Source organism: Drosophila teissieri, chromosome 3R (genome assembly GCF_016746235.2).
Source record: "Drosophila teissieri strain GT53w chromosome 3R, Prin_Dtei_1.1, whole genome shotgun sequence".
In the NCBI taxonomy this organism is placed as follows: domain Eukaryota; kingdom Metazoa; phylum Arthropoda; class Insecta; order Diptera; family Drosophilidae; genus Drosophila; species Drosophila teissieri.
The window spans coordinates 30,150,212-30,169,914 of NC_053032.1; the positions used below are offsets into that span (position 1 = coordinate 30,150,212).

Genomic DNA, 19,703 nt, shown 5'->3' on the forward strand with positions numbered 1-19,703 from the left:
TGAACTCCGACCATAAGTATAAACTGCTTTCTTTTCTTATCTTCTTGATAGTAAGGCTATCTGATGATGCATTGCATAAACATCATTGGATTCACCTGCTAAACTTGTGAATACAATGATTGCCTTAATAACTAAGTTGGCTCACATTAGATCCAATTCCATTTCGCCTTCTTATCAAAAATTAAGTAATAATATGTTCAGTTGAAGGTCCGCAGAGGTGACACATATATGTACACACAACTTTGGCCACCTTGTCGTCCAGAAATAGCCGAAACATTCTTGCAGAAAATAAGACACCCGTTTGGTTTTGTTATATGAGTAAATGAGTAGCGCATAATTATTGCCTGAATAATTTAAGATTTACACAATATATACTACTATACGTTCAACAACAGGGATGTGAGTAGCATTCTTGCAGGGTAACTATGAATTTGGAACTGCACTTGGTGGTGACAACAACGAGGTGTGTGCGTAATGCATTTGCGCGCCAGAGTCTGGAGTCCTGCCCTCCAGTTCCTCCTCCGCGGGCAGTTCGCTGGCCGGTAGCAATCTGATGCTTGAGATCGGAGTGCTTACTGGCGGGCATTGATGATGTCCACGAACTCGGGCTTCAGGGAGGCGCCTCCGACGAGGAAGCCATCGATGTCGGGCTTCTTGGCCAGCTCCTTGGCGTTGGCGGCGGTCACGGATCCACCGTACTGGATGCGCAGGCTGGCGGAGACCTCCTTGGAGATGTTGTCGCTCAGCCACTGGCGCAGGAAGGCGTGCACCTCTTGGGCCTGCAATTGGCAAGGAGCAGCATTAGTTCTGGAGGGGATTAGCCGCTGGCTAGCGAACTCACCTGGTCGGGGGTGGCGGTCTTGCCGGTGCCAATGGCCCAGACGGGCTCGTAGGCCACCACCACGTTCTTCCAGTCCTTGATCTTCTGGGCGTAGGCGCACATCTGGCGGGCCACCACCTCGTTGGTCTTGCCGGCCTCGCGCTCCTCCAGAGTCTCACCAATGCAGGCGATGACCTTGAGGCCCTCGGCCAGGGCGTGCTCGGCCTTCTCGGCGATCAGGGCGTCCGACTCGCCGAAGACGGCACGGCGCTCCGAGTGTCCCAGGATCACCCAGTCGGCGCCGATGTCCTTCAGCATCGCCGGCGAGATCTCGCCGGTGAAGGCGCCCTTGGCCACCTTGTAGGCATTCTGGCCGGCCAGACCCAGTTCGCAGGGCAGCAGGTTGCGGGCGTACATCAAGTAGATGGCCGGGCAGCCGATGACCACCTCCGTGTTGGGGTCCAGGGCGGCGGAGCTGAGGGTCTTGGCGATCTCGGCGATGGACTTCTGGTCGCCGTTCATCTTCCAGTTGCCTCCCACGCAGAACTTTCGGCTCATGTTGTTGCTGTTGCTGTTGCTGTCGGTGCAATCGGTGCTGAAATTTGCGTAGAACTGCGGAATTTGAGGGGATTACTATTGGAGTGTAGAAAACTGATAACTCCAAGTGGGTGACTCGATGACTGGAGGCTCGCCGTCGACTTTTCCACTCAGATTTTCCCTAGTTTCGAGATAAATCCCGGCACGGAGCACACACCCACCTCGAAGTTCGTCTGCTTATGTACTAACCTTCTTTTGACCTTCGTAAGTCTTCCACTGGCACTTGAAGAGCTTTGGGAAAACAGCTGTGAATTTGCCCAGCAGAGCTTGCGAAACGACGGTTTTTAGCACCTCCGCCGTCACACCACCCACAGTGGGTCGGTTCTGATCCATGGTGGCGATGGTATGGTGGCTGCAATAATATGGGAGGCGCTGGAGAAGCAATGCTGTGGGAATGCGCTGGATGCCGTTTCGTTTCAGCTCGGGGAGCACTCCTGGAGGCATTTCTTGTGTGCTTTTGTCAGAGGTAGTAAAACAGTGACTCTGACATTATATAAGTGGCTTGCTGGCGTTTTGAAAATGTTGCCGGTTTTAGATTTAGCAGGGACGCCAACCATCTGATGGGGAACTTTTTGGAAGTGGAGCTCAACAGTTTTGGCGTCGCTTCCAGAAAGCTTTGGAAAAGCTTAAAGCAGGCTTGCCAAAATTTGCAATACTAAGAACACCCCAAATACGTTTATACCCTACCATCAGGCATTTATCGCATTATGTCCCACTTCATCAGGACTTAAAAATAAAACATTGATTCATACATTTTGGTTTAATCGCTTTATTTAACTTCAACTTTGAAATTCATGTCGCATGGCTTCACTTGGTTTTCACAGACGTTCAGGTATACATAAGCAGACATATATGTTACACAGTAAATACTCTAACAACATTAAACGTATGTATGTACATAGCTAACTAGTCCGTAGAAAGGTATTATGACCATACACTCAAAATAAATGCGCTCAAAATAGAGCTCCTAATCTCTATATGTCACTACCCAACTAATTGATCTAGATCCGATATAGAATTTGACAACGTTTCCGAAAGAGAGCTTAAGAGAGCCTAAGAGAGCCTAAGAGAGCCGGGAAGTACTTAACGTAAAAGCTTTGACTTGCGAGTATTTCCTCAGGGGTCACCTCTTGCCCCCTCCGCATCCTGGTGATCCTCTTCCAGTGGACCTTCCTGCTGACCCCGCTTCGTTTCTCCCCGCGGAGGTCAACTCTCCGCACTGGTCGCCAGAAGGGATGGCGAGGAGGTGGTCAGACCCACCGGCACCGATTCCTCCTGCGCCTGGCCCGTGGGCGGTGGTGGTGATGGAGTGGGCGTGGAGGCCGAGGACGAGGCCGTCGATGAGGTGGGACGGGCGGCGTGGGGCTGGAGGAAGTGGAACAGGTTGGAATGCTGCATGAAGCTGCCCACCGATCTCAGGGGACTGAAGAAGTGCTCCGTGGGATGGCTGGCTGGTGGTTGCTGTGGATGCTGTGGCTGCGTGGAGGACTCCTGATCCCGGCTGAGATTGCTGCTGGGCTCCTCGTGGACACCATGTCCCTTGGCAAGGGAACTACAGTTGCAGGATCGGCTCTTCTTCAGCGAACTCCTGGTGAACGCCGTGCCCTTTCGATACTTGGGCTTGTGACCATTTGAGCCGGGACACGCCTCACTGTCGATGACAAAGACACCGGATTGCTCCTGGGCAGCAGGACTCGCCACGGATCCTGGCAGGCAGTGAGCGCTATTGGAGTTGCCAGCAAACAGTTTGGCCCTCAGGAGAGCCGGAAGCGGGCCATTTGTGGGCGATGTTTGAGTGGAGAGCGGTCTCTCCCTGGACTGTGCATCTATGGGAAGATCCTGATTGTTGGCCATCGGCCTGGAGTCCGTGTCATCCGAGCGCAACTTCTCCCTCATGACCAGAGCCAGGGAGCGACGCAGTTCCACGGGATCTATGCCAGGCTGAGCGGGATTTGGAACCGAGCTGGCCGGCACAAATACGTCCTCGAACTCCAGATCATCATCATCCTCGTCCTCATCCTGGCTGAAACTGTAGTTGTGGTTGTCGTAGGAGGCGGACGGAACTGAGGGCTTCGCCGGGGCAGCAGGAGCAGGTGGGACAGTGGAACTGCTGTTGCGTTCACTGCTTCGCTGGGAACCCGGAGCGGGGGAGGGGAACTCGTAGCTGGTTTCACCCAGCTCGGCGCCACTGGAGGCCTCCACTATGTTCCACATCTCTCGCTCGAGATCTGTGGTCACCGAGGCGACGGCGGCCACCGTCTGGTTGATGTTGTTGAAACAGGGCGACACCACTCCGCACTTGGGCAGAAGCTGGGAGTTCTTCAGGGCCTCCTGCTGCTGCCTCAACCAAATGGGTGAATCTGCGGGGAAAATGCGGAGGGTTAAAGGGATTTGGCCACAGTTGCAGGAAGACAACGCGCACTCACACTCACCCACATAGAGGCGCGGCTGCGTGGAGCGCATATTGGAGTCCATGGACTGCAGGCGATGCTGACTGGCCACCGAGAACCGGTGGATGGCCTCCGCCTGCTGGTCAATGTCCACGCCCATCATCTTCAGGAGCAAGTTCTTCAGCGCGGCCCGAAAGTCCTTGAGGTGATAGGCGTACAGGACGGGATTCACGGCCGAGTTCAGATGCGAGAGGATGATGCAGAAGAGCGTCAGCTTGGGATGCACATAGCAGTCGGGACAGAAGGCCTTGATGCAGTTGATCGTGTAGAGCGGTATCCAGCAGATCATGAAGAACAGCACGATAATGGACAGATTCTGGGTGGCCTTGACGTCCCGCTTCCTTGCGGCGCCCAGCACCCGCAGCATGGTACCCGTGTGTCCACCTCTTCCGGGTGTCGTCACCTGCACCACGGCCGCCGAGGAGCGACGACTGAGATCGGAGGCGGGGTTCATCGTAACGATCTGACGGACCTTCAAAGTACAGCAAGCACCTTAATAGTAGAAACTAACAGGTTCTTCAGAGGATTATCCCACCACTCACCTGTTTGATGATGACCCGGTAGATGTGCGTGTAGAAGGCCAGCATCAGCAGAGCCGGCGTGATGATGGTGGCAAAGTAGAGGAAGACGAGGTAGTTGTAGTCCATCACCTCCACGAAGAGGCACTCCTGGTTGTGGTTGACATCGGCGTGCCAGCCGAAGAGCGGCAGGAAGCCCACTATCGTCCCGGCCACCCAGCACATGGAGATGATGACTGCAACGCAAGCGGGACATTGGTAATCAGAGTGCCCTGAACCGAAGCCCAAAGCCCGAAGCCCCTGAAGTGGAGCTTTCCCCTGACGTCATATGAGCAGATTGCAGAGATCCCTGCCATCTAAGCTACCAGGAAGGGTGAGTTCACTGCCCAAATGACGCAAATAATTACTAATTTTCCGGAGCAGCAGCATAGCCACACTCCACTAAACCGGACATATTGGAAAGTAGTCTTTGCCTTTAGTGGTCATTGTGCTTTGTGGAGCACTATTGAACCACCTACTATAGATCTTGGAAAGCATATATATTTGTGGGATATATGATTATGGGATCTTTGAATCGAATTGCCATCGAAATCTAGCAAGATGCAGAGTATTACTTAAAGTGGTTATTAGTTAAGGATGTTTGCCACTGTGCACTGTTCCCTGGGCCTTCATTCAACTGCAGTCCAGATGAGGCGTCTTTTGTTTCACTCAAGCCGCAACTCAAACATGGTCGATGGCCGGAATGAAAAACAATGTGCTGCATATTAGCCATCCGGAGTCATTAGCATCACGGCAACAAAGCCACAATGCTAAACAATGGCCAACACAAAGTCGAAACTGTTTGACAATAATATCCTGATAAGGAGAAAGCTAGTCCTTTAAAGTAGGTTTTGGCATACCATCTAGATTGTATATACATTTGTTCCGTACCCCTATATATACTTACATATCGCCGTGCGGGTGCGGACATTCCTCGAGTAGGCCATCGGATAGAGGATGGCCCAGTATCGATCCACGGAGACGGCCACCAGGCAGAAGATGGAGATGGTGCACAGCACCACGAGCAGGGAGACGGTGAAGAGGCAGGCATGCAGGTTCCTGGGCAGACCCATGGAGGCCAGGATGGCGAAGGGAATGCCCAGGGCGCCCACCAGCAGATCGGCCATGGCCAGGGATACAATGTAGTAGTTGGTGCGGCGACGCAGCTTTCGTTCCCGCCGGAAGACGATGATCACCAGCACGTTGCCGATGATGCTGACGATGGCCACCAGGACCTCGAAGACGGTGTAGGGTATGTTCAGCTCGGAGCTGGGACTGTCCGAGTCCTTGGCATCCCTGCTGGTGGTGGCCGCGTGCAGCGGCAGCAGTGGACCCTCGAACGAGAAGTCCGTGATCGAGAAGTAGCGATAGCCGGACATGGTGCTGGATGTGTGTTATAGATATTCCACGGATGGCACGGGGTTCCGCTCCCCGATCGAGTATTGAAGGCTGGTGCCGGGCTAATGGAGGAGGACGGAACAGGTGTGGGCTTCAATTACAGTGGCCGCTGGCGTGTGAACTCCCTAATTGACTTGAGGTGGCCGTGGCAGTAGCAGCGATAGTAATAGCACATGCTGCGCATTGCGTATACGCCATGCCCGCCGCCCTGCGGTTGCTCCTTTCCCACTTTCCCGCTTTTCCGATTCGCTTTTGCTCTTCCTCTTTGTTTTCCTTTCCGTTGATGTATTTGTTTTTCTGCCGTCGACGTTCGCTGTTTAGCTGGAAAAAAAGGGAAAACTTAATCATCGTTCGGCACGTTTGTTACACACACGCAGCCACTTAATTGTAGCAATTTTTTAGTGTAATAAATTGATAAATATTTGCCAAAAAATACATGTACATATCGATAACGTGTGCGACGAACCAAACAACAAAGGCCGTGCCACAACTATCCCATACCCTAGATAATCATATAGTACACGAGTCCATTATTTGAAAGCCGCCATCAGTTACAGGACTTCCTTGAAGTCAGCAGCCCTGGGATCACAGTGAAATATGTTGAAACTTCGATGGCTTTCGTGGTGATGGTGGCGCTGGCTTGGCTTATGGGCTATCTATAGCCACAACTCTGCGAGTACACAATGCCACCCTATCTGATTCGCGTGCGGCAAATACAAAGCTCGAAAGGCAAACAACTCCCGACCGGCAACAAAATCAATTGCCAGACAATCGAACCGGGTGCTGCAGAACATAATAAAAGTGTATGAAAAGTGAGGGAGCAGCGAGAACAACACAGAAACAGACGTCCCATAAATAAAAGAGCATCCTACACAGAGAAAAATATATGAACTAAATAATTTAGGCAGAGGAACTGGGCTTACTCACCATTCAATTTGTTTGTATTACATTGAAAGATAGACAATGCATTACTCTTAAAAACAATTAGTAATTGAAAAACATTTACACTTTTTTGATTCATTACCCAAGACTCATTTACTTTCAACATGATCTGTTCTTAAAATATTTCTTAAATCTGAATGAATTAAATTTTTAACCGCACTTGAAAACCTATATAATATTTATCATTCCTCTGGCAAGAGAAAGTGATAGCACTCAGTGATTTTCCAGCTGCACTTCCGCTATCTCCGGCGGGATTTCCTCGAGTGCAGAGTGAGGGGATGAAAGATTTTCCGGGATTTGTCCTGCAGGAAGTCGTGGCGCGTTATCAAAAAGCGTGTGAACAGTTGGCTTAAAGCGCGCGGTTGCCAAGCGGAAGCCGTCACTCAGAGCAGAAGCCGGAGTATTGGATGGGTCAGGATGGATCGGGTAACTGGAGGGCAGGAGAACTGGAGGGCAGGAGAACTGGAGAGCTGGAGGACTGACTGCTCAATCGAGTGTTTGGGCGGCGAGAGTGCATCCATCAAAAGCCACGACAACGATTCGCGGTACATGAAAACGTTTTCCATTTAATTGGCCCACCTGCCCTGCGCTTCCCTCCTGCTCCCCGCCACCCTGCGATTCATCAAGTGAAAAGTGGAAAAAGGGAAAAGTGGAAAGTGAAAGTGGATGGTGGCTGGTGGCTGGTGGATGGAGGTGGTTATTGTACTTCATCAACGCGGAGCACTTAGGAGTCCGGGGAAAGGGCTTGTCGAATTAACGCCGTTATTTAGCCAGCTCTTGTGGGAGACACCCACTTATTGCCCAACTTATTGGCTATGGAATTTATGCTGCCACTCTTTGTGGCAGGGAGCCAAGGAACCAAGGGTCAGAGGTCACGGGGTAGTACTCCCAACGGACCCCGTTCGCGTGCTGAGTCGCCGGGCGATCCGAGTGTCGCAGGTCGATCCGCTTAATTGCCTTTTGCCTAATTAATTCAATCGCTCGCTGGCAGTCACATTTGCATTTCCACCTCCAACTCCAACTACATTCCCATTTCCATTTCCATTCCACGCCCGTTTCGGTTAAAAACTCAATCAACAAATGGCACTGCGATTGAGCGATTTAATTAATTTGGCAAACGCAATTAGCGATCTTGGCCATGGGCTGCGTGAGGCCAATGCCAAGGAGTCGCCGCCAAAGACGTTCTTTGGGTCAGTGCACCTGACACCTCGCAGCTCAATCGGTGCACAGCGAGAAATACCCTTCAATATCATCATATCAGACCATACCAACCCTACATAAATCACAGCACATCACTCGATTCATAATGAACAATTTATTTCCAGTGCAGCTATGATTTGTTTGAACACATTTGATGAATTCATTATGACACCCTTTGCATGTCAAGCCACGGCTCAATCACGAGCTGCGACTGCGGCTCTAACGCGTTCATAATTTGAATCGGTCTCTAGGACAAGTTGTTAGTTGATAGTTGGTTTGATAGTGTGCCTGGTTGGTGGGCGTACGTGACTGGGAATCGGAATCCACTACATACAGTGTGCCCCGGTTCACGGCAGTTCCGCTCCTGGGCTGCGATCTGCACAGCATAACTCATACGCCCCGAGGTACGCCGACGCCCCCAAACAAGTGTTCAAACTTTTCGCGCATTTGTCAGGCTCACAAAAGGGTGGCAAATGGTTTGGTTTCTCCCCAAGGCCTTGCCCTGCCTAATCCCCATCCCAAAAGCTAGTGCAGTGCTGTCAAAATCAGTTGGCATTAAGTTTATTACCATGTCGCCATCGAATTGGCCACATTTTTGGCCTTGGCAGCGGCATAACAGCCAGAAAAGTGTTTCCAGCTCGCTGCATCTGCACTGCACACTTGCGATTTTTCTCTTATCATTTCGTGCACTGCGCGAAATTCAGAGCCACATATACATGAGTGCATAGAGTACATGTTCAAGATTTCTTTGCGAATTTACTATAGCTTTGTATGTTTTGCCGCAGTGTGATTACTATTTGAGCTGCTTGGCAGCAGATAAAGTGCGTTTCTATTACAAGACGCTATCGGCGAGAGGGCGCTGAAAAATGACGGTGGTGATAAGGCTGCAAGGACCAAGGACCAAGGACGAAGTACGAAGGACCCCGCTCCCCAAAAGTTGCCTTTGCCAATGGCTATGAACTTGCAGCTAACACATTCTCCATCTGCTGGCTCGGATTCAAATGTATCTGGGATGGGGCACAACTGAATCCGCTGGAGGCGGCTTGAACTTTAAGCTTGCCGCATATTTTCTTCGTTTTCTATATTTTCCCGGGGCCATTTGTCTTCGTTGCGTTTTTGTGCGTGGTCATCCTGCGTCGCTTCACACGTTTAATTACGGCAAACGAGTAGCTGCAGCTGGAACTTCCCTTTATCCAGCTGTGTTGCCACCCAACACCACCCACTGCCACCCACTACCACCCACAATGATACGCATTTTTTCTGCCTCGGTTAGCTGGCAAATTAATTGGCGAAAAGTTCTTTTTACTGGCCTGAGCTGATTGCACTTGCAGAGTTCTTGTCCTACGAGTAATTGCGAATCCTTCTAAATGGAGTGATATACATTCGCACTCGTACATCCATCAGGGCAATCGACTGGAAATGCAATAAAGCAGATTCCGCACCAAACCGGTTACTAAATGAATGAATGCGTAGTGCTAAATATACACATATTGGATATCTCCAGTGGCTGCGAGCGGCGCCATAAATAGCTCAAATCTTCACACGTCACAGGTGTGTGTTGTACAGGCTTATCGGCCAGTCGTCACCCAACACCAGTCAATATCGAATTGGGGATTGGGACTGGGATTGGGATCTCGATTGCCCGATTCCGGTCTGGATTGCACTATTCAAGTGCTGGCACGTTGCGATCACGTGCAGTGGCTCCTCCACTGGATATCCGACTTCAGAATGCAGTATCTTTCAGCGGCTTCCCTGGCCACTTCTCGCCACAACCAATAGTTGCACAATAATACTGCTCACTGTCTCCGGGGGCACAAGTGACGAGTTTCCCATGTCAGGGTGCTGGCATGTTGATAGATAACTACATAGTAAGAGGGTCTTGTCTGGCATATAAATACGTCGGGCCGGCAAAGGTCCCTGTGTGAATAATCACCCGTCAGTGCGGGTCACAGTGGATCCGGAGGAGGCACTCCAGAACCTCCAGACAAGGAAAGGGTTCTGCTCGTTCCAAGGAAATGCCACTTGGAAAGGGAAGGGAAGAGTACAGCCCAAGCTTTTTAAGAACCAAATCATGTACTGTTCTGCAAAGCATCTGTTTCTATCCTATATCCTCGTAGAAGTCCTTTCACAAAGTTCTTTAATTGTTGTCAGTTAGCCTTGGTGCTGAGATGTGTTGTGGCTAAGCTTGTTCATAACCCATTTTTGTGCCATAAACCATTTACAGCCGCATCCACTGTGCGAAAATAGTAGGTAGGCAGTAGGTGGGCAGTGGGTAGTGGGTAGTGGTTCCTCCCAGTTCCCAATTCGGCAGTTGGCAATCGAGCGAGCAGCTTTATGGCGGAGGGACAGGAGCGAAGTCCGGCGGCTACCGCACATTGTCCGTGATACTCGGAATCGCAATGAGTGTCACAGTGACGGGAATGGCGATGGCGATAGTGATTGTGATAGTGGTTAGTGACACCTCCGCCGGAGCCCCAAAACCTTTTGTCCTGAGGTGAGCAATCGCTAACGAAGCGGCTACAACTGCGCGATCAGCATTTTGGGGCATTTCGCTTATCGGCACCCATTTTTCGGGCGGTGTAAACATGTGAGTAAATTGTACGTAATTAAATGTTATGACTTTCTTATCTGCGTGCCTTGTTTTCGTGGCGCTTTTGGCTGTGCGGACATTCAGGTCCCAGGCTGTCTCCCAATTATCGGGCATCCGTATGTGGGACACATGGCCTCTGGGGGGTTTTATGTACATATATCTCTTTATTTCTATTTTTTTCGGTCGGCCGGACAGGCAAATCAATCAAGCTGGAGACAGTGAGCTCCTCCTGACCACGCCGCGGCATTTCACCAGGCCAGGCAATGCCGCACAACGCTGCGTATGCGTAATATTTCATACGACTCGTATTCCCCAGTTGCAGCCCCTCGGCCCAATACGCCAGCTGCCATCTTAATTTCATTTTCTATTTCAGTGGAAACCATAAAGGAGCTCTGCCAACTGGCTCCACCCCACTCCCCCCAAGCCACCGAAAAGCCAACCAACCCCCAAGGACTCCTCCAGCCCTTTTGCTGGCCTTGCTGGCCCATTAAGAGTCCTGTGATTGAATTCGGCTTACGCATGAAGAGTCACAAAGATTCAGCGCCGCATCCATCAGATTGGCCCACTCCAGGGCCAAGTTTTAAAGCGGCTTAAGACGTCCGCTGCCAAGGACAAATGTCAGCCTGTGAATCCCCGGCTTTGCATAAGTAACCCCATTCCTTGGCCCCTTTAAAGGGGTGCAATTTTAGAGGCCCACCAGAGTTGGAGCGCAAATATTTATGAAGCCAATAAAGATTCTATTGATGTTTGCTGCTTGTTCTACACCACGTCCTGGCCACTCCAGCGCTTCCCCCCGGCTTGGCAGATTGGCATTTCATTGTCAACAGGACTCGGGCTCCAGTGGCCTCCCAGTTTCCCCATCCTGCGAGGCAGCAGTGGATTCTGTCTCCTCCACTCACATATCTGTCGACAGGCGACAGCACACATCGTTTCGTCGTTTGCATTTCTGTTGATTTTGGCGCAATGACACGCAGCTCGTTACAGTTTGCCGGCTGACTGCTCCCAGCCAGTTGTCCTGTTGTCCATTTCACCCCGACCCCTGACCCCAAGCTCCTGACCCCTGAGCTTGCAACCGTAACCCCAAGCGGAGGATTTGCGCAGCAGTTATGTCTACACTTGGAAACAACCATTCCGGAATGTGGGTCTCAATGGCTTCAACGAAACAGCACAATGTGGAATGTGGTATGTCAAAAGTGACCTACTTAACCAAAAATGCCACATCCTTTGGGGTTGAGTGAAGAAGAGGGCGTTAAGTAACACAAGTAGATACAAGTGTGATACAACCACTTTTTGAGTTACCCGTTTATATAAATAATATGTGATTGTTATGGAATATCTTATAAGTTACGTACATACTTTACTGACTTTACTTTACAGACTCCGTTTGCCAAATAATAATCCTTGCTGCAACGCTCTCCTTAAACTCAAGACTTTGAAATCTTTTTGGGGAGTGTAAGGCTCCCAGCATTCGGCAGCTTATGTCCTGTCAGCTCTGCATTCCGAATGCCTTCGCAAAGGACCGCTGGCAGGATGAATGTCAGGGGGGGATAGAAAAACGGAGATGAGGAGTCGGAAAGGCATTCGTGGGTGTTAATGGCGCATTATGCTTGACAAGGCTGGAAGGATCTGCTGGAAGGCAGTTCCTCTTTCAGCCAGCCTGTCAGCGTGCTGGAAAGTTTGTCTCCATCATGGCCGGCAGTTAAATTTAATTACACTGCCCGAAAAGCTGACCCCCAACCCAATTGTAACCGGAGTCGCTGGAGGAGCCGTAGGCCGCCGCTAATGATGTGTGGAGCTGTTCATTAGGACGTGACCAGCGGAGTCCATTATCCCAGAGAGGAGAAGTGGCCGGCAAGTGGCGCACTTAGTTGAAACTTAATAACTTGCCGCCAGCAACTCCAAGTTGGCTAAGTCGCCACCGACCGAAGTTCCCCATTTCCGCCCATTTCCGGCGGATGTGATTCGCATTCGCCACCAACGCCATACAATGTTGCACGTAAATTAATGCAGCCTGCGTGGAGGAGCACCCACATGCCCTGCGACCATTAAATACTTTTTAATGCCATCGGCATCGGCATTTGCATTTGCATTTAAACGATCTCACATTCTCTGTTCAGCGAACCAAACCCAAATCGGCATTAACAACGAGTATCCATTGTCGTCCATTGTCGTTTAGGGATGCGCAGTTATAAAAATTTATTGCGTTCCGATTCGTTTTCACCCGTTTTGGGCGCACCGTGACGCCGCTGGCCAGGATTGTCGCGTGCCGACGTGCAGCTGCTCAGGTAGACCAACGCCACCCACAGCCACATCCACATAGCCATTCCACATCCACATAGCCATTCCACCCAGCGGATTCAACCGGATGCGAATGTGATCAAGAGCCATAATGGCATATGTATATGTAGACTGGTTCCGTCTCCAGACTTTGAGTCAAAGGAGAACTTGTTGCAGACACAGCCACAAGCATTTGCGATTGCTGAATAATTTAAAATATACTTCCAGCTCCTCCAATTTATCTAAATTTGTGCAATGTGCTCAAAAGCAAATAAATATGAACATAAATTGTATACTGGTTACGGCCGGCAGCAAATTGATCGCAGTGAGTCACCAATTAGAGCGAAACTCTCTGGCGGGGAGTCTAATGGGCAAAGTCAACAGGGGATGTGAGGGGGTATTTTGGGTGCCAAAAGGGGGCATTATCACTTGCAATGTTTGCCCAGATGACTGCCGTTCCGCCGATTTAATTCGAGCATAATTAATGCAAAGCCAGCGCCTCGACTTGTTAATTATGCAGGCAGACAAATGCCATGAATGACCGGCCGACTGAACTCGCATCTGAATCTGAATCTGTATCTGAATCTGTATCTGAATCTGAGCCGCAATTAATGTGCATTCCACGCTGACTTTCGACTGGCATTCTGCCTATCGCACAGTCCACTGGGTGCCACCGCCTCCTCCTCCTCCTCCTGCTCCTCAACCGCCATTCTCCCCACTCTTTAACCCATCACGTGCTGGCCCTGAATCATGCCCCGATGCTCTGGGTTCTATTTTGGTGCTATGTAAAAGTTTCGAATATAATAATTTCTCATTTCGAATGCTGGGCAGGTTGGGCAGTGGGTGGGGCAATCCACTCCGATCCGCCCCATTGGTAATGGCCTCACGCGGCGCCATCAGCTGAGTAAGCGAACTAATCCACGCCAGGAAGCTGCACTGCATCTGCATCTGTGACTGAAAAGCGGACTCCCCCTGATCAATGCAAATTTAATGCAATTGGCATATGTTTAGTTCGCCGTGGCAGTAATCCTGCATCGCCGTATCCACGTTCCACGTTCCTCGTTCCCCGTTCCTCGTGCCACATCTGTTGCTCGTATCCGGCATCAATTGAGCGCAGGATAAATGTAATTGAGGCGATACGAGACCTTATGACCGGGCACAATACGAGGACAATGCGATGGCGATTGCTGGATGGCAGGGTCTGGTGATGGGGTAGCCCATATAAATGCTCACACGGAAAATACGCGATACCTATCAATCCTTCCACAGAGAAAAAATACGCAGGCGAAGAGCAAAGGCTTTCAAATGCATTAAAAGCTGGTTTTTGAAATATTTTCACTAAGAATATACATTTGAGTTATATTTCTCTCTGCATCGAAATTGGCCATCAAGGGCGCCTCGCTTTTCTCCAGTTCAGCTGAGTTCAGAGCGCTTTGGCGCTTTATCATCAGGTTGTAAAAGCGCCCATAAAGGCGGTCATTAAATGGCCATGTGATGTCAACATTAGGTGTGCCACGCCCACCTCTCACCGCCTCTCACGTGGGTCGAACCCATCCACTGGGATTTGCAATATGTCGCCAACATATTCATCATCGAACCCACCTCCAGTCCACTTCGCCTCCTCACGATGGGGTGGCTGTCAAAATGTTGACAATTGGTCTTTGGCTGGCGTGAAGGTCGACTGCACATTAACTGCAGGCACTCAAGGGCACTTTGCTGGGCGCTTTTAGTGGGGTGGCGCTATTAGGGGGCTGTTACAGGGTTGGGGCGTGGCCGAAAGCAACGTAAATCTGCGACACTTTTCGGCCATCATTTCGCGCAAAGTTTACTCGGCCAGTTAGCGCGCGATTATCTTCTAATTAAGTGCTAATTCGCAACCGCAACCCACTTATGTATGTTTATGTATCTCCGTGCTAAAATCGCTGCGTGACTTACTTTAAATTCGTACAATCGAATCGAAATCAGATTCGGCCAAGCTGTTGACTTTGCCACAAAACACCAGCCAGCAGTTTGGAAATCGCCCGCGTCGCGCTCTTGGATTTTGGCAAGTGCTGACGTTCGGTTGGCGGACTTGAGTTGAGTTGAGTTGAGTTCCCAAAGTTGTTGATGTGTCTGCCCGAAAATATTTATAGAAGCAATTGGAATGGACCAGCCGGAAGATGGGGTGCCAGGCGGTGCCAGGAGCAGCCTAATGAATCCATCTCTGGGTTCGGTTCGGTTCGACTTTCTCGACTCGCTGCACACGTTTCCCAGCGGGACGAAGGGCTTTGCCGGGAAAAGGATTGTTGACGAAATGAGGAAACTACGGGGAGCCTTGGGCCTCCGAAACGTGCCTGCAATAGCCACTCAGTTACACAGGAAGATAAATGGTACACTTCTTTGAGATGAGACACAATATTAGTTTCAGTGCACGAGTTCGAATGTATAGGCTATAGACTGTGACTCAGACAAGTTATTTTTTGAACTAACAAAACATCATTATCGCCGTTCTATATTTAGAGAGGAAACCAATACACATTGATAAAAATAAATGCAACATGAAATGAGCTGTGAACTTGCATACTGCTAGTGTTCTAGTAGATGATTACTTATCATCCATTTCAATTGTTTTACCTATTGATTTGTGTGTTATCACTACTTTCCACATGGGACTATAACCCTTCCCCAATAGCATAATAGCCTATAAATATCTTTTAACAAGAGTTACACCAGCGCCTTTTGTAACTATGCAAACTGCGCTCATATGGAAACTGAGTTCATATGGAAACTGAGTTCATTGGATTGGCCTAAGTTTGTGATAAGGGGCCATTGCAATCACACTGTGAGTGCTGAAACGGGGAAACCCCAGCGACTTGTTGACACAAGAGCTGCACATTCATGCTGCAAATATTAGCATGAATGTTTCAGCACTTTTATCAGCCGAATCGAAAGGGTGCGATTATCATCCGCGACGGCTCCTCGAAGTCGAAAGCTGAAAGCTGAAAGCAGAGGCGAGTGCATCGGACATCGCTGCACTTTCGAATGCAATGCGTTTGCATTCGCCGCGTCTGTCGGCGTTTGGAGGCTTAACCGGAAACTTTTAATTTAATTAATTTATACACAAAGGCGCAATCAAGAGCACTGGCGACTTGAGCAGGTCGAAGGACGGGCGGTGGACGGCGGATGGTGGACGGTGGGCGGTGGCATGCGAATTGCGGTTACAAGCGCCGTGTGCATCTGATAGATAGATAGATACACCCCTCCAACCCTCCAACCCCCCCAACCCCATCGACCCATTGCGATAGAGCGCTTTTGATGTTCACTCGCCCTGCTCGGTTCAGTTCGCCTTAGTTCGCTTTATTTCCCTGCCCATCGAGTGCAATTCCAAAAATCCGCCATAATTCAGAGGCTGCAATCCAAAAGATACAAGATGTATCGCTAATGCAAACTGCAGATGTCTTTTCTTTTATTTTCGCACAGTACGCAGGCAACAGGTGAACTTTGTTTATTGATGCACTCGTTCCGCTAATTTGTTGGCTCGGGATGATTTAATGGGTAATGGGCTGCCCGCTGACAGGGTCAAGGGTGTGTGGATATTTAAATGGATATATGGATGGATATATGGATGGCTATATGGATGGCTATATGGAGAGCGAGTTGGATGTCTATTTCGATGGCTATATGGGTGGATATGCGGATGGATTGATATATGGCTGATGGCTGATGACCGGAACTGGATGTTATCAATTAGCCAATCAACAGGACATGCGATACGTGCAACAGGTGAAGACTTTCCCCGCCGCCAAAAGCAAATATTTAGTTGCCTTTGCGGTTAGCATAAACATAATGCTGAATGTCCGAATGTCTGAATTTTATTGATTTTTTTGGGGGGGCTTTCTAACATATGTTGTTTCCTCGTTTGTTTGCACTAACACTATATATAACTTAAAGTAAACTCTGGGGCTAATTAGTGTAGTTACCTGAAATGGAAGTAGGATTCCAGAGAGTGGCGCTGAAACTGGAAGGAGGAGCCACAGGTGGTATTTCACTGCAGAGAAACACCTTTGCGAATTTAGAAATCCGCGATCCAATCACCTTCTCTCTGCGGATCTTTATTATTTTCTTAAAACCCGAGACGCTAATTCAATTGACACTTTTTTCGGGCCTCGCTGGGCTGCCATAAAAACTGGATGGAAAACTTTTCCAAGCTTATTTAGTTTGGCATTTCATTGAGTCGGGACACATACAGACACACACAGGCACACAGGCACGCACAGCGGATTTGTTTATTAATTATTATATTTATTTTTTATGGCAGTCGAAACAGAATTTCAAAACTCGATACCGCTGCGATATGCGATTCTCCACTGCGGATATGCGAAATATCCACCGCGCTGGCCAACGCTCGACGGCAAAATGCGCGAATGTATCGCACGGATAGCAAGCGCAAGCGGTTGGGATTCGGGCTCGGGATTTCCGATTCGGATTCCCAACTGGGGGACTTCGGGAAAAGAGGACGGGCCCCCGAACTACGGACTACAAGCTACGAACTACGAGCTACGAACTACGGACGCCTGTTGAGTGCTTGGGAAAGCGTGGAGAGTTGCAGTTCTACGGCTTGGCCTCCGTGCGGAATCCGGATATAATCGTAAACGAAATATGCTGGCTCTTTTCTTTATAGCGATGATTTGTGGCTGTCGCCGAGATTCCGCTCGCTATTTCTGGCCGCCGCGGCGTTTGTGCGTGTTCTTTACACTTTCAATGGCACTCAAGCATAATTGAGACGTAAACCGCGATGGGCAATATGTATTTTCTTGGACGAGCCAATAAAGAATCGACGGGACTCTCAATCAATCGCCAGCCGCTCATTGATATTGATGGCCCAGCTGGTTGATCCTTGGCTTCCGAGGGGGTAGCACTGCTAGTACTGCCATTTGGTGAAGGCGGATGTGCCCAAGAGCACGCAGCCCGCGAAATAATCGTTTGGCCAAAATCAATTTGTGCCATTGTGTTGCTTTATGGGCTGCCTGGCTTTCTAGCTGCCTGGCTGCCATCCCGGTATAGATGGTATAGAACCAGAAGCCCACCCATAAAACCCCCATCGATCCATCGGCTTGTTAGCAGTTCATCAAAATTGTTTGCCGCATATTAATTGCCCGCTGTTGTTGCTGCTGGCTGCTGCTACTGTGCCAAGCGGAGTGCGATCGAGTATTGCCCGAGTACCGGGTATTATTAATGCCCCCATACCATCGTATCCATCATAACCATCATATCGGGCCATACCACCGACTGGGAATATCGTTTTATTGACATTTGGAGCACGTGACTGGCCTGCGAAGATGTTTGCCTTCTGTCTAGCGAATAGTCACTGCCTTAGATGCTTTAGATGTGCAAACAAAATCGCTGCAGCCCCTCGGGCGTATACGTAACGAGCAGCACTGAGCAGCACTTTCAGTGCGGACTTGTAAGTTTTAGAACCATATCTATGGGTCGAGTCCACGTGCTGGCAGTTTGCACGTCCATTTTGGGCTCTACAGGCAGATTTCAATGCAATCGATTCGGAACGTAGTCAGCCCGCACAATTTATGGGCGCACTTTAATTGCTTTTGAATTTTAAGAAATTGTTCAAATCGTGTGAGTGAGAGGCAGGGGTGAGTGACAGAGACAAAGACACCGCAAGAGAGCTTCACCACAGCCGTTTGCAAGCTTACGGTAAAACTGTGCAAGGTTCGTGTCTCCGCTGCCAGCTGTAAAATACAAAAATGTTTTGATACTTAAAGGTTTGTTTCACCTTTTACTTCTTTCTTTTACTTCTTTCCACGCTTGCAATCAATTTTTTCTGCATTTATTGAGCAATAGTGCTGAAATTAGTACTACAGTCAAAATAATCGATACTTTCGAAGGGTTTTTTCATAATTTCTGGGCCAAAAATGGTCATAGATCGGGAAAAACTACTTTTTTATGCAGCTAATTACCTAAACTTACGAACCAAACCGCGTTATTTCGGATTTGGAAAAATGAATTTTTTGCCAATTTTTGCATTTTTTATAAGGGGTTACATCATCAAAATTTACAAAAAATGGCCAAAAATTAAAGTTTCCAAATTTGAACACAAATCGATTGAGGAGGTAAATATAAGTTAAACGAGGTATGCCATTCAATTTTTGACCATTATTTGCAAAGTTTTGACCAAAAAACTAAATATTTGTGGGTTTTTCGAAGGATTTTTCATTATTTCTGTGCTGAAAATGGTCATAGAGCTGAAATAATAACTTTTTTATGCAGCTAATTACCTAAACTTACGAACCAACTTACATCATCAAAATTTGCAAAAAATGACCAAAATTGAAAGTTTCCAAATTTGAACACCAATCGATTGGGAAGGTAAATAGAAGTTAAAAGAGAGATGCCATTCAATTTTTGACCATTATTTGCAAAGTTTTGACTAAAAAAATCAATATTAGTGGACCAAAAATGATAAAAAAAAAAAACATGGGCCAAAAAATCGATATTTTCGAAGGGTTTTTTCATTATTTCTGGGCTGAAAAAGGTCATAGAGCGGAAAAAATTACTTTTTTATGAAGCTAATTACCTAAACTTACGAACCAAACCGCGTTTTTTCGGATTTCGGAAAATTAATTTTTTGTCAATTTTCGCATTTTTGATAAGGGGTTACATCATCAAAATTTGCAAAAAATGGCCAAAAATTAAAGTTCCCAAATTCAAACACAAATCGATTGGGGAGGTAAATAGAAGTTAAACGAGATATGCCAATCAATTTTTTGACCATTATTTCCCATGTTTTGACCAAAAAACGGAATATTAAGGACCGAAAATGCGGAAAACGAGCTTCGACCATCTTGGTCATCCATTTATAAAATTTTTCAGAATTA

At 48.6% G+C, this 19,703-nt stretch overlaps 2 protein-coding genes across 3 annotated transcripts; both read right to left on the reverse strand.

Moving 5' to 3' along the window:
• Positions 1–305: 305 nt before the first annotated feature.
• Positions 306–1,881, reverse strand: LOC122618965 (triosephosphate isomerase). 2 transcript variants are annotated; one of them, XM_043795564.1, is made up of 3 exons: positions 1,607–1,881; positions 842–1,432; positions 306–779 (listed from the first exon to the last, which is right to left on the reverse strand). In XM_043795564.1, the coding sequence occupies exons 1-3, from the start codon at positions 1,859–1,861 to the stop codon at positions 573–575; spliced, it is 1,053 nt and encodes a 350-aa protein (XP_043651499.1). In that variant the 5' UTR covers positions 1,862–1,881; the 3' UTR covers positions 306–572. The 2 variants fall into 2 exon arrangements, with proteins under 2 accessions (XP_043651499.1, XP_043651500.1); XM_043795565.1 differs by having other exon boundaries at positions 1,579–1,619.
• Positions 1,882–2,224: 343 nt separating this feature from the next.
• On the reverse strand, positions 2,225–17,208 carry LOC122620645. Its single transcript, XM_043798217.1, has 4 exons — positions 16,791–17,208; positions 5,332–6,143; positions 4,410–4,621; positions 2,225–4,339 (listed from the first exon to the last, which is right to left on the reverse strand). The coding sequence occupies exons 2-4, from the start codon at positions 5,801–5,803 to the stop codon at positions 2,624–2,626; spliced, it is 2,400 nt and encodes a 799-aa protein (XP_043654152.1). The 5' UTR covers positions 5,804–6,143; positions 16,791–17,208; the 3' UTR covers positions 2,225–2,623.
• Positions 17,209–19,703: the final 2,495 nt, after the last annotated feature.

Excerpts from the sequence above, each read along its gene's own strand:
- LOC122618965 (XM_043795564.1), bottom strand. The coding sequence starts at position 1,861 with ATGCCTCCAGGAGTGCTCCCCGAGCTGAAACGAAACGGCATCCAGCGC. Across the intron at positions 1,433-1,606 it reads CTTACGAAGGTCAAAAGAAG|TTCTACGCAAATTTCAGCAC; the intron begins GTTAGTACATAA and ends CAAATTCCGCAG. Across the intron at positions 780-841 it reads AGACCGCCACCCCCGACCAG|GCCCAAGAGGTGCACGCCTT; the intron begins GTGAGTTCGCTA and ends TGCCAATTGCAG.
- LOC122620645 (XM_043798217.1), bottom strand. The coding sequence starts at position 5,803 with ATGTCCGGCTATCGCTACTTCTCGATCACGGACTTCTCGTTCGAGGGT. Across the intron at positions 4,622-5,331 it reads CCGCACCCGCACGGCGATAT|TCATCATCTCCATGTGCTGG; the intron begins GTAAGTATATAT and ends CTTGCGTTGCAG. Across the intron at positions 4,340-4,409 it reads ACCGGGTCATCATCAAACAG|GTCCGTCAGATCGTTACGAT; the intron begins GTGAGTGGTGGG and ends TGTACTTTGAAG.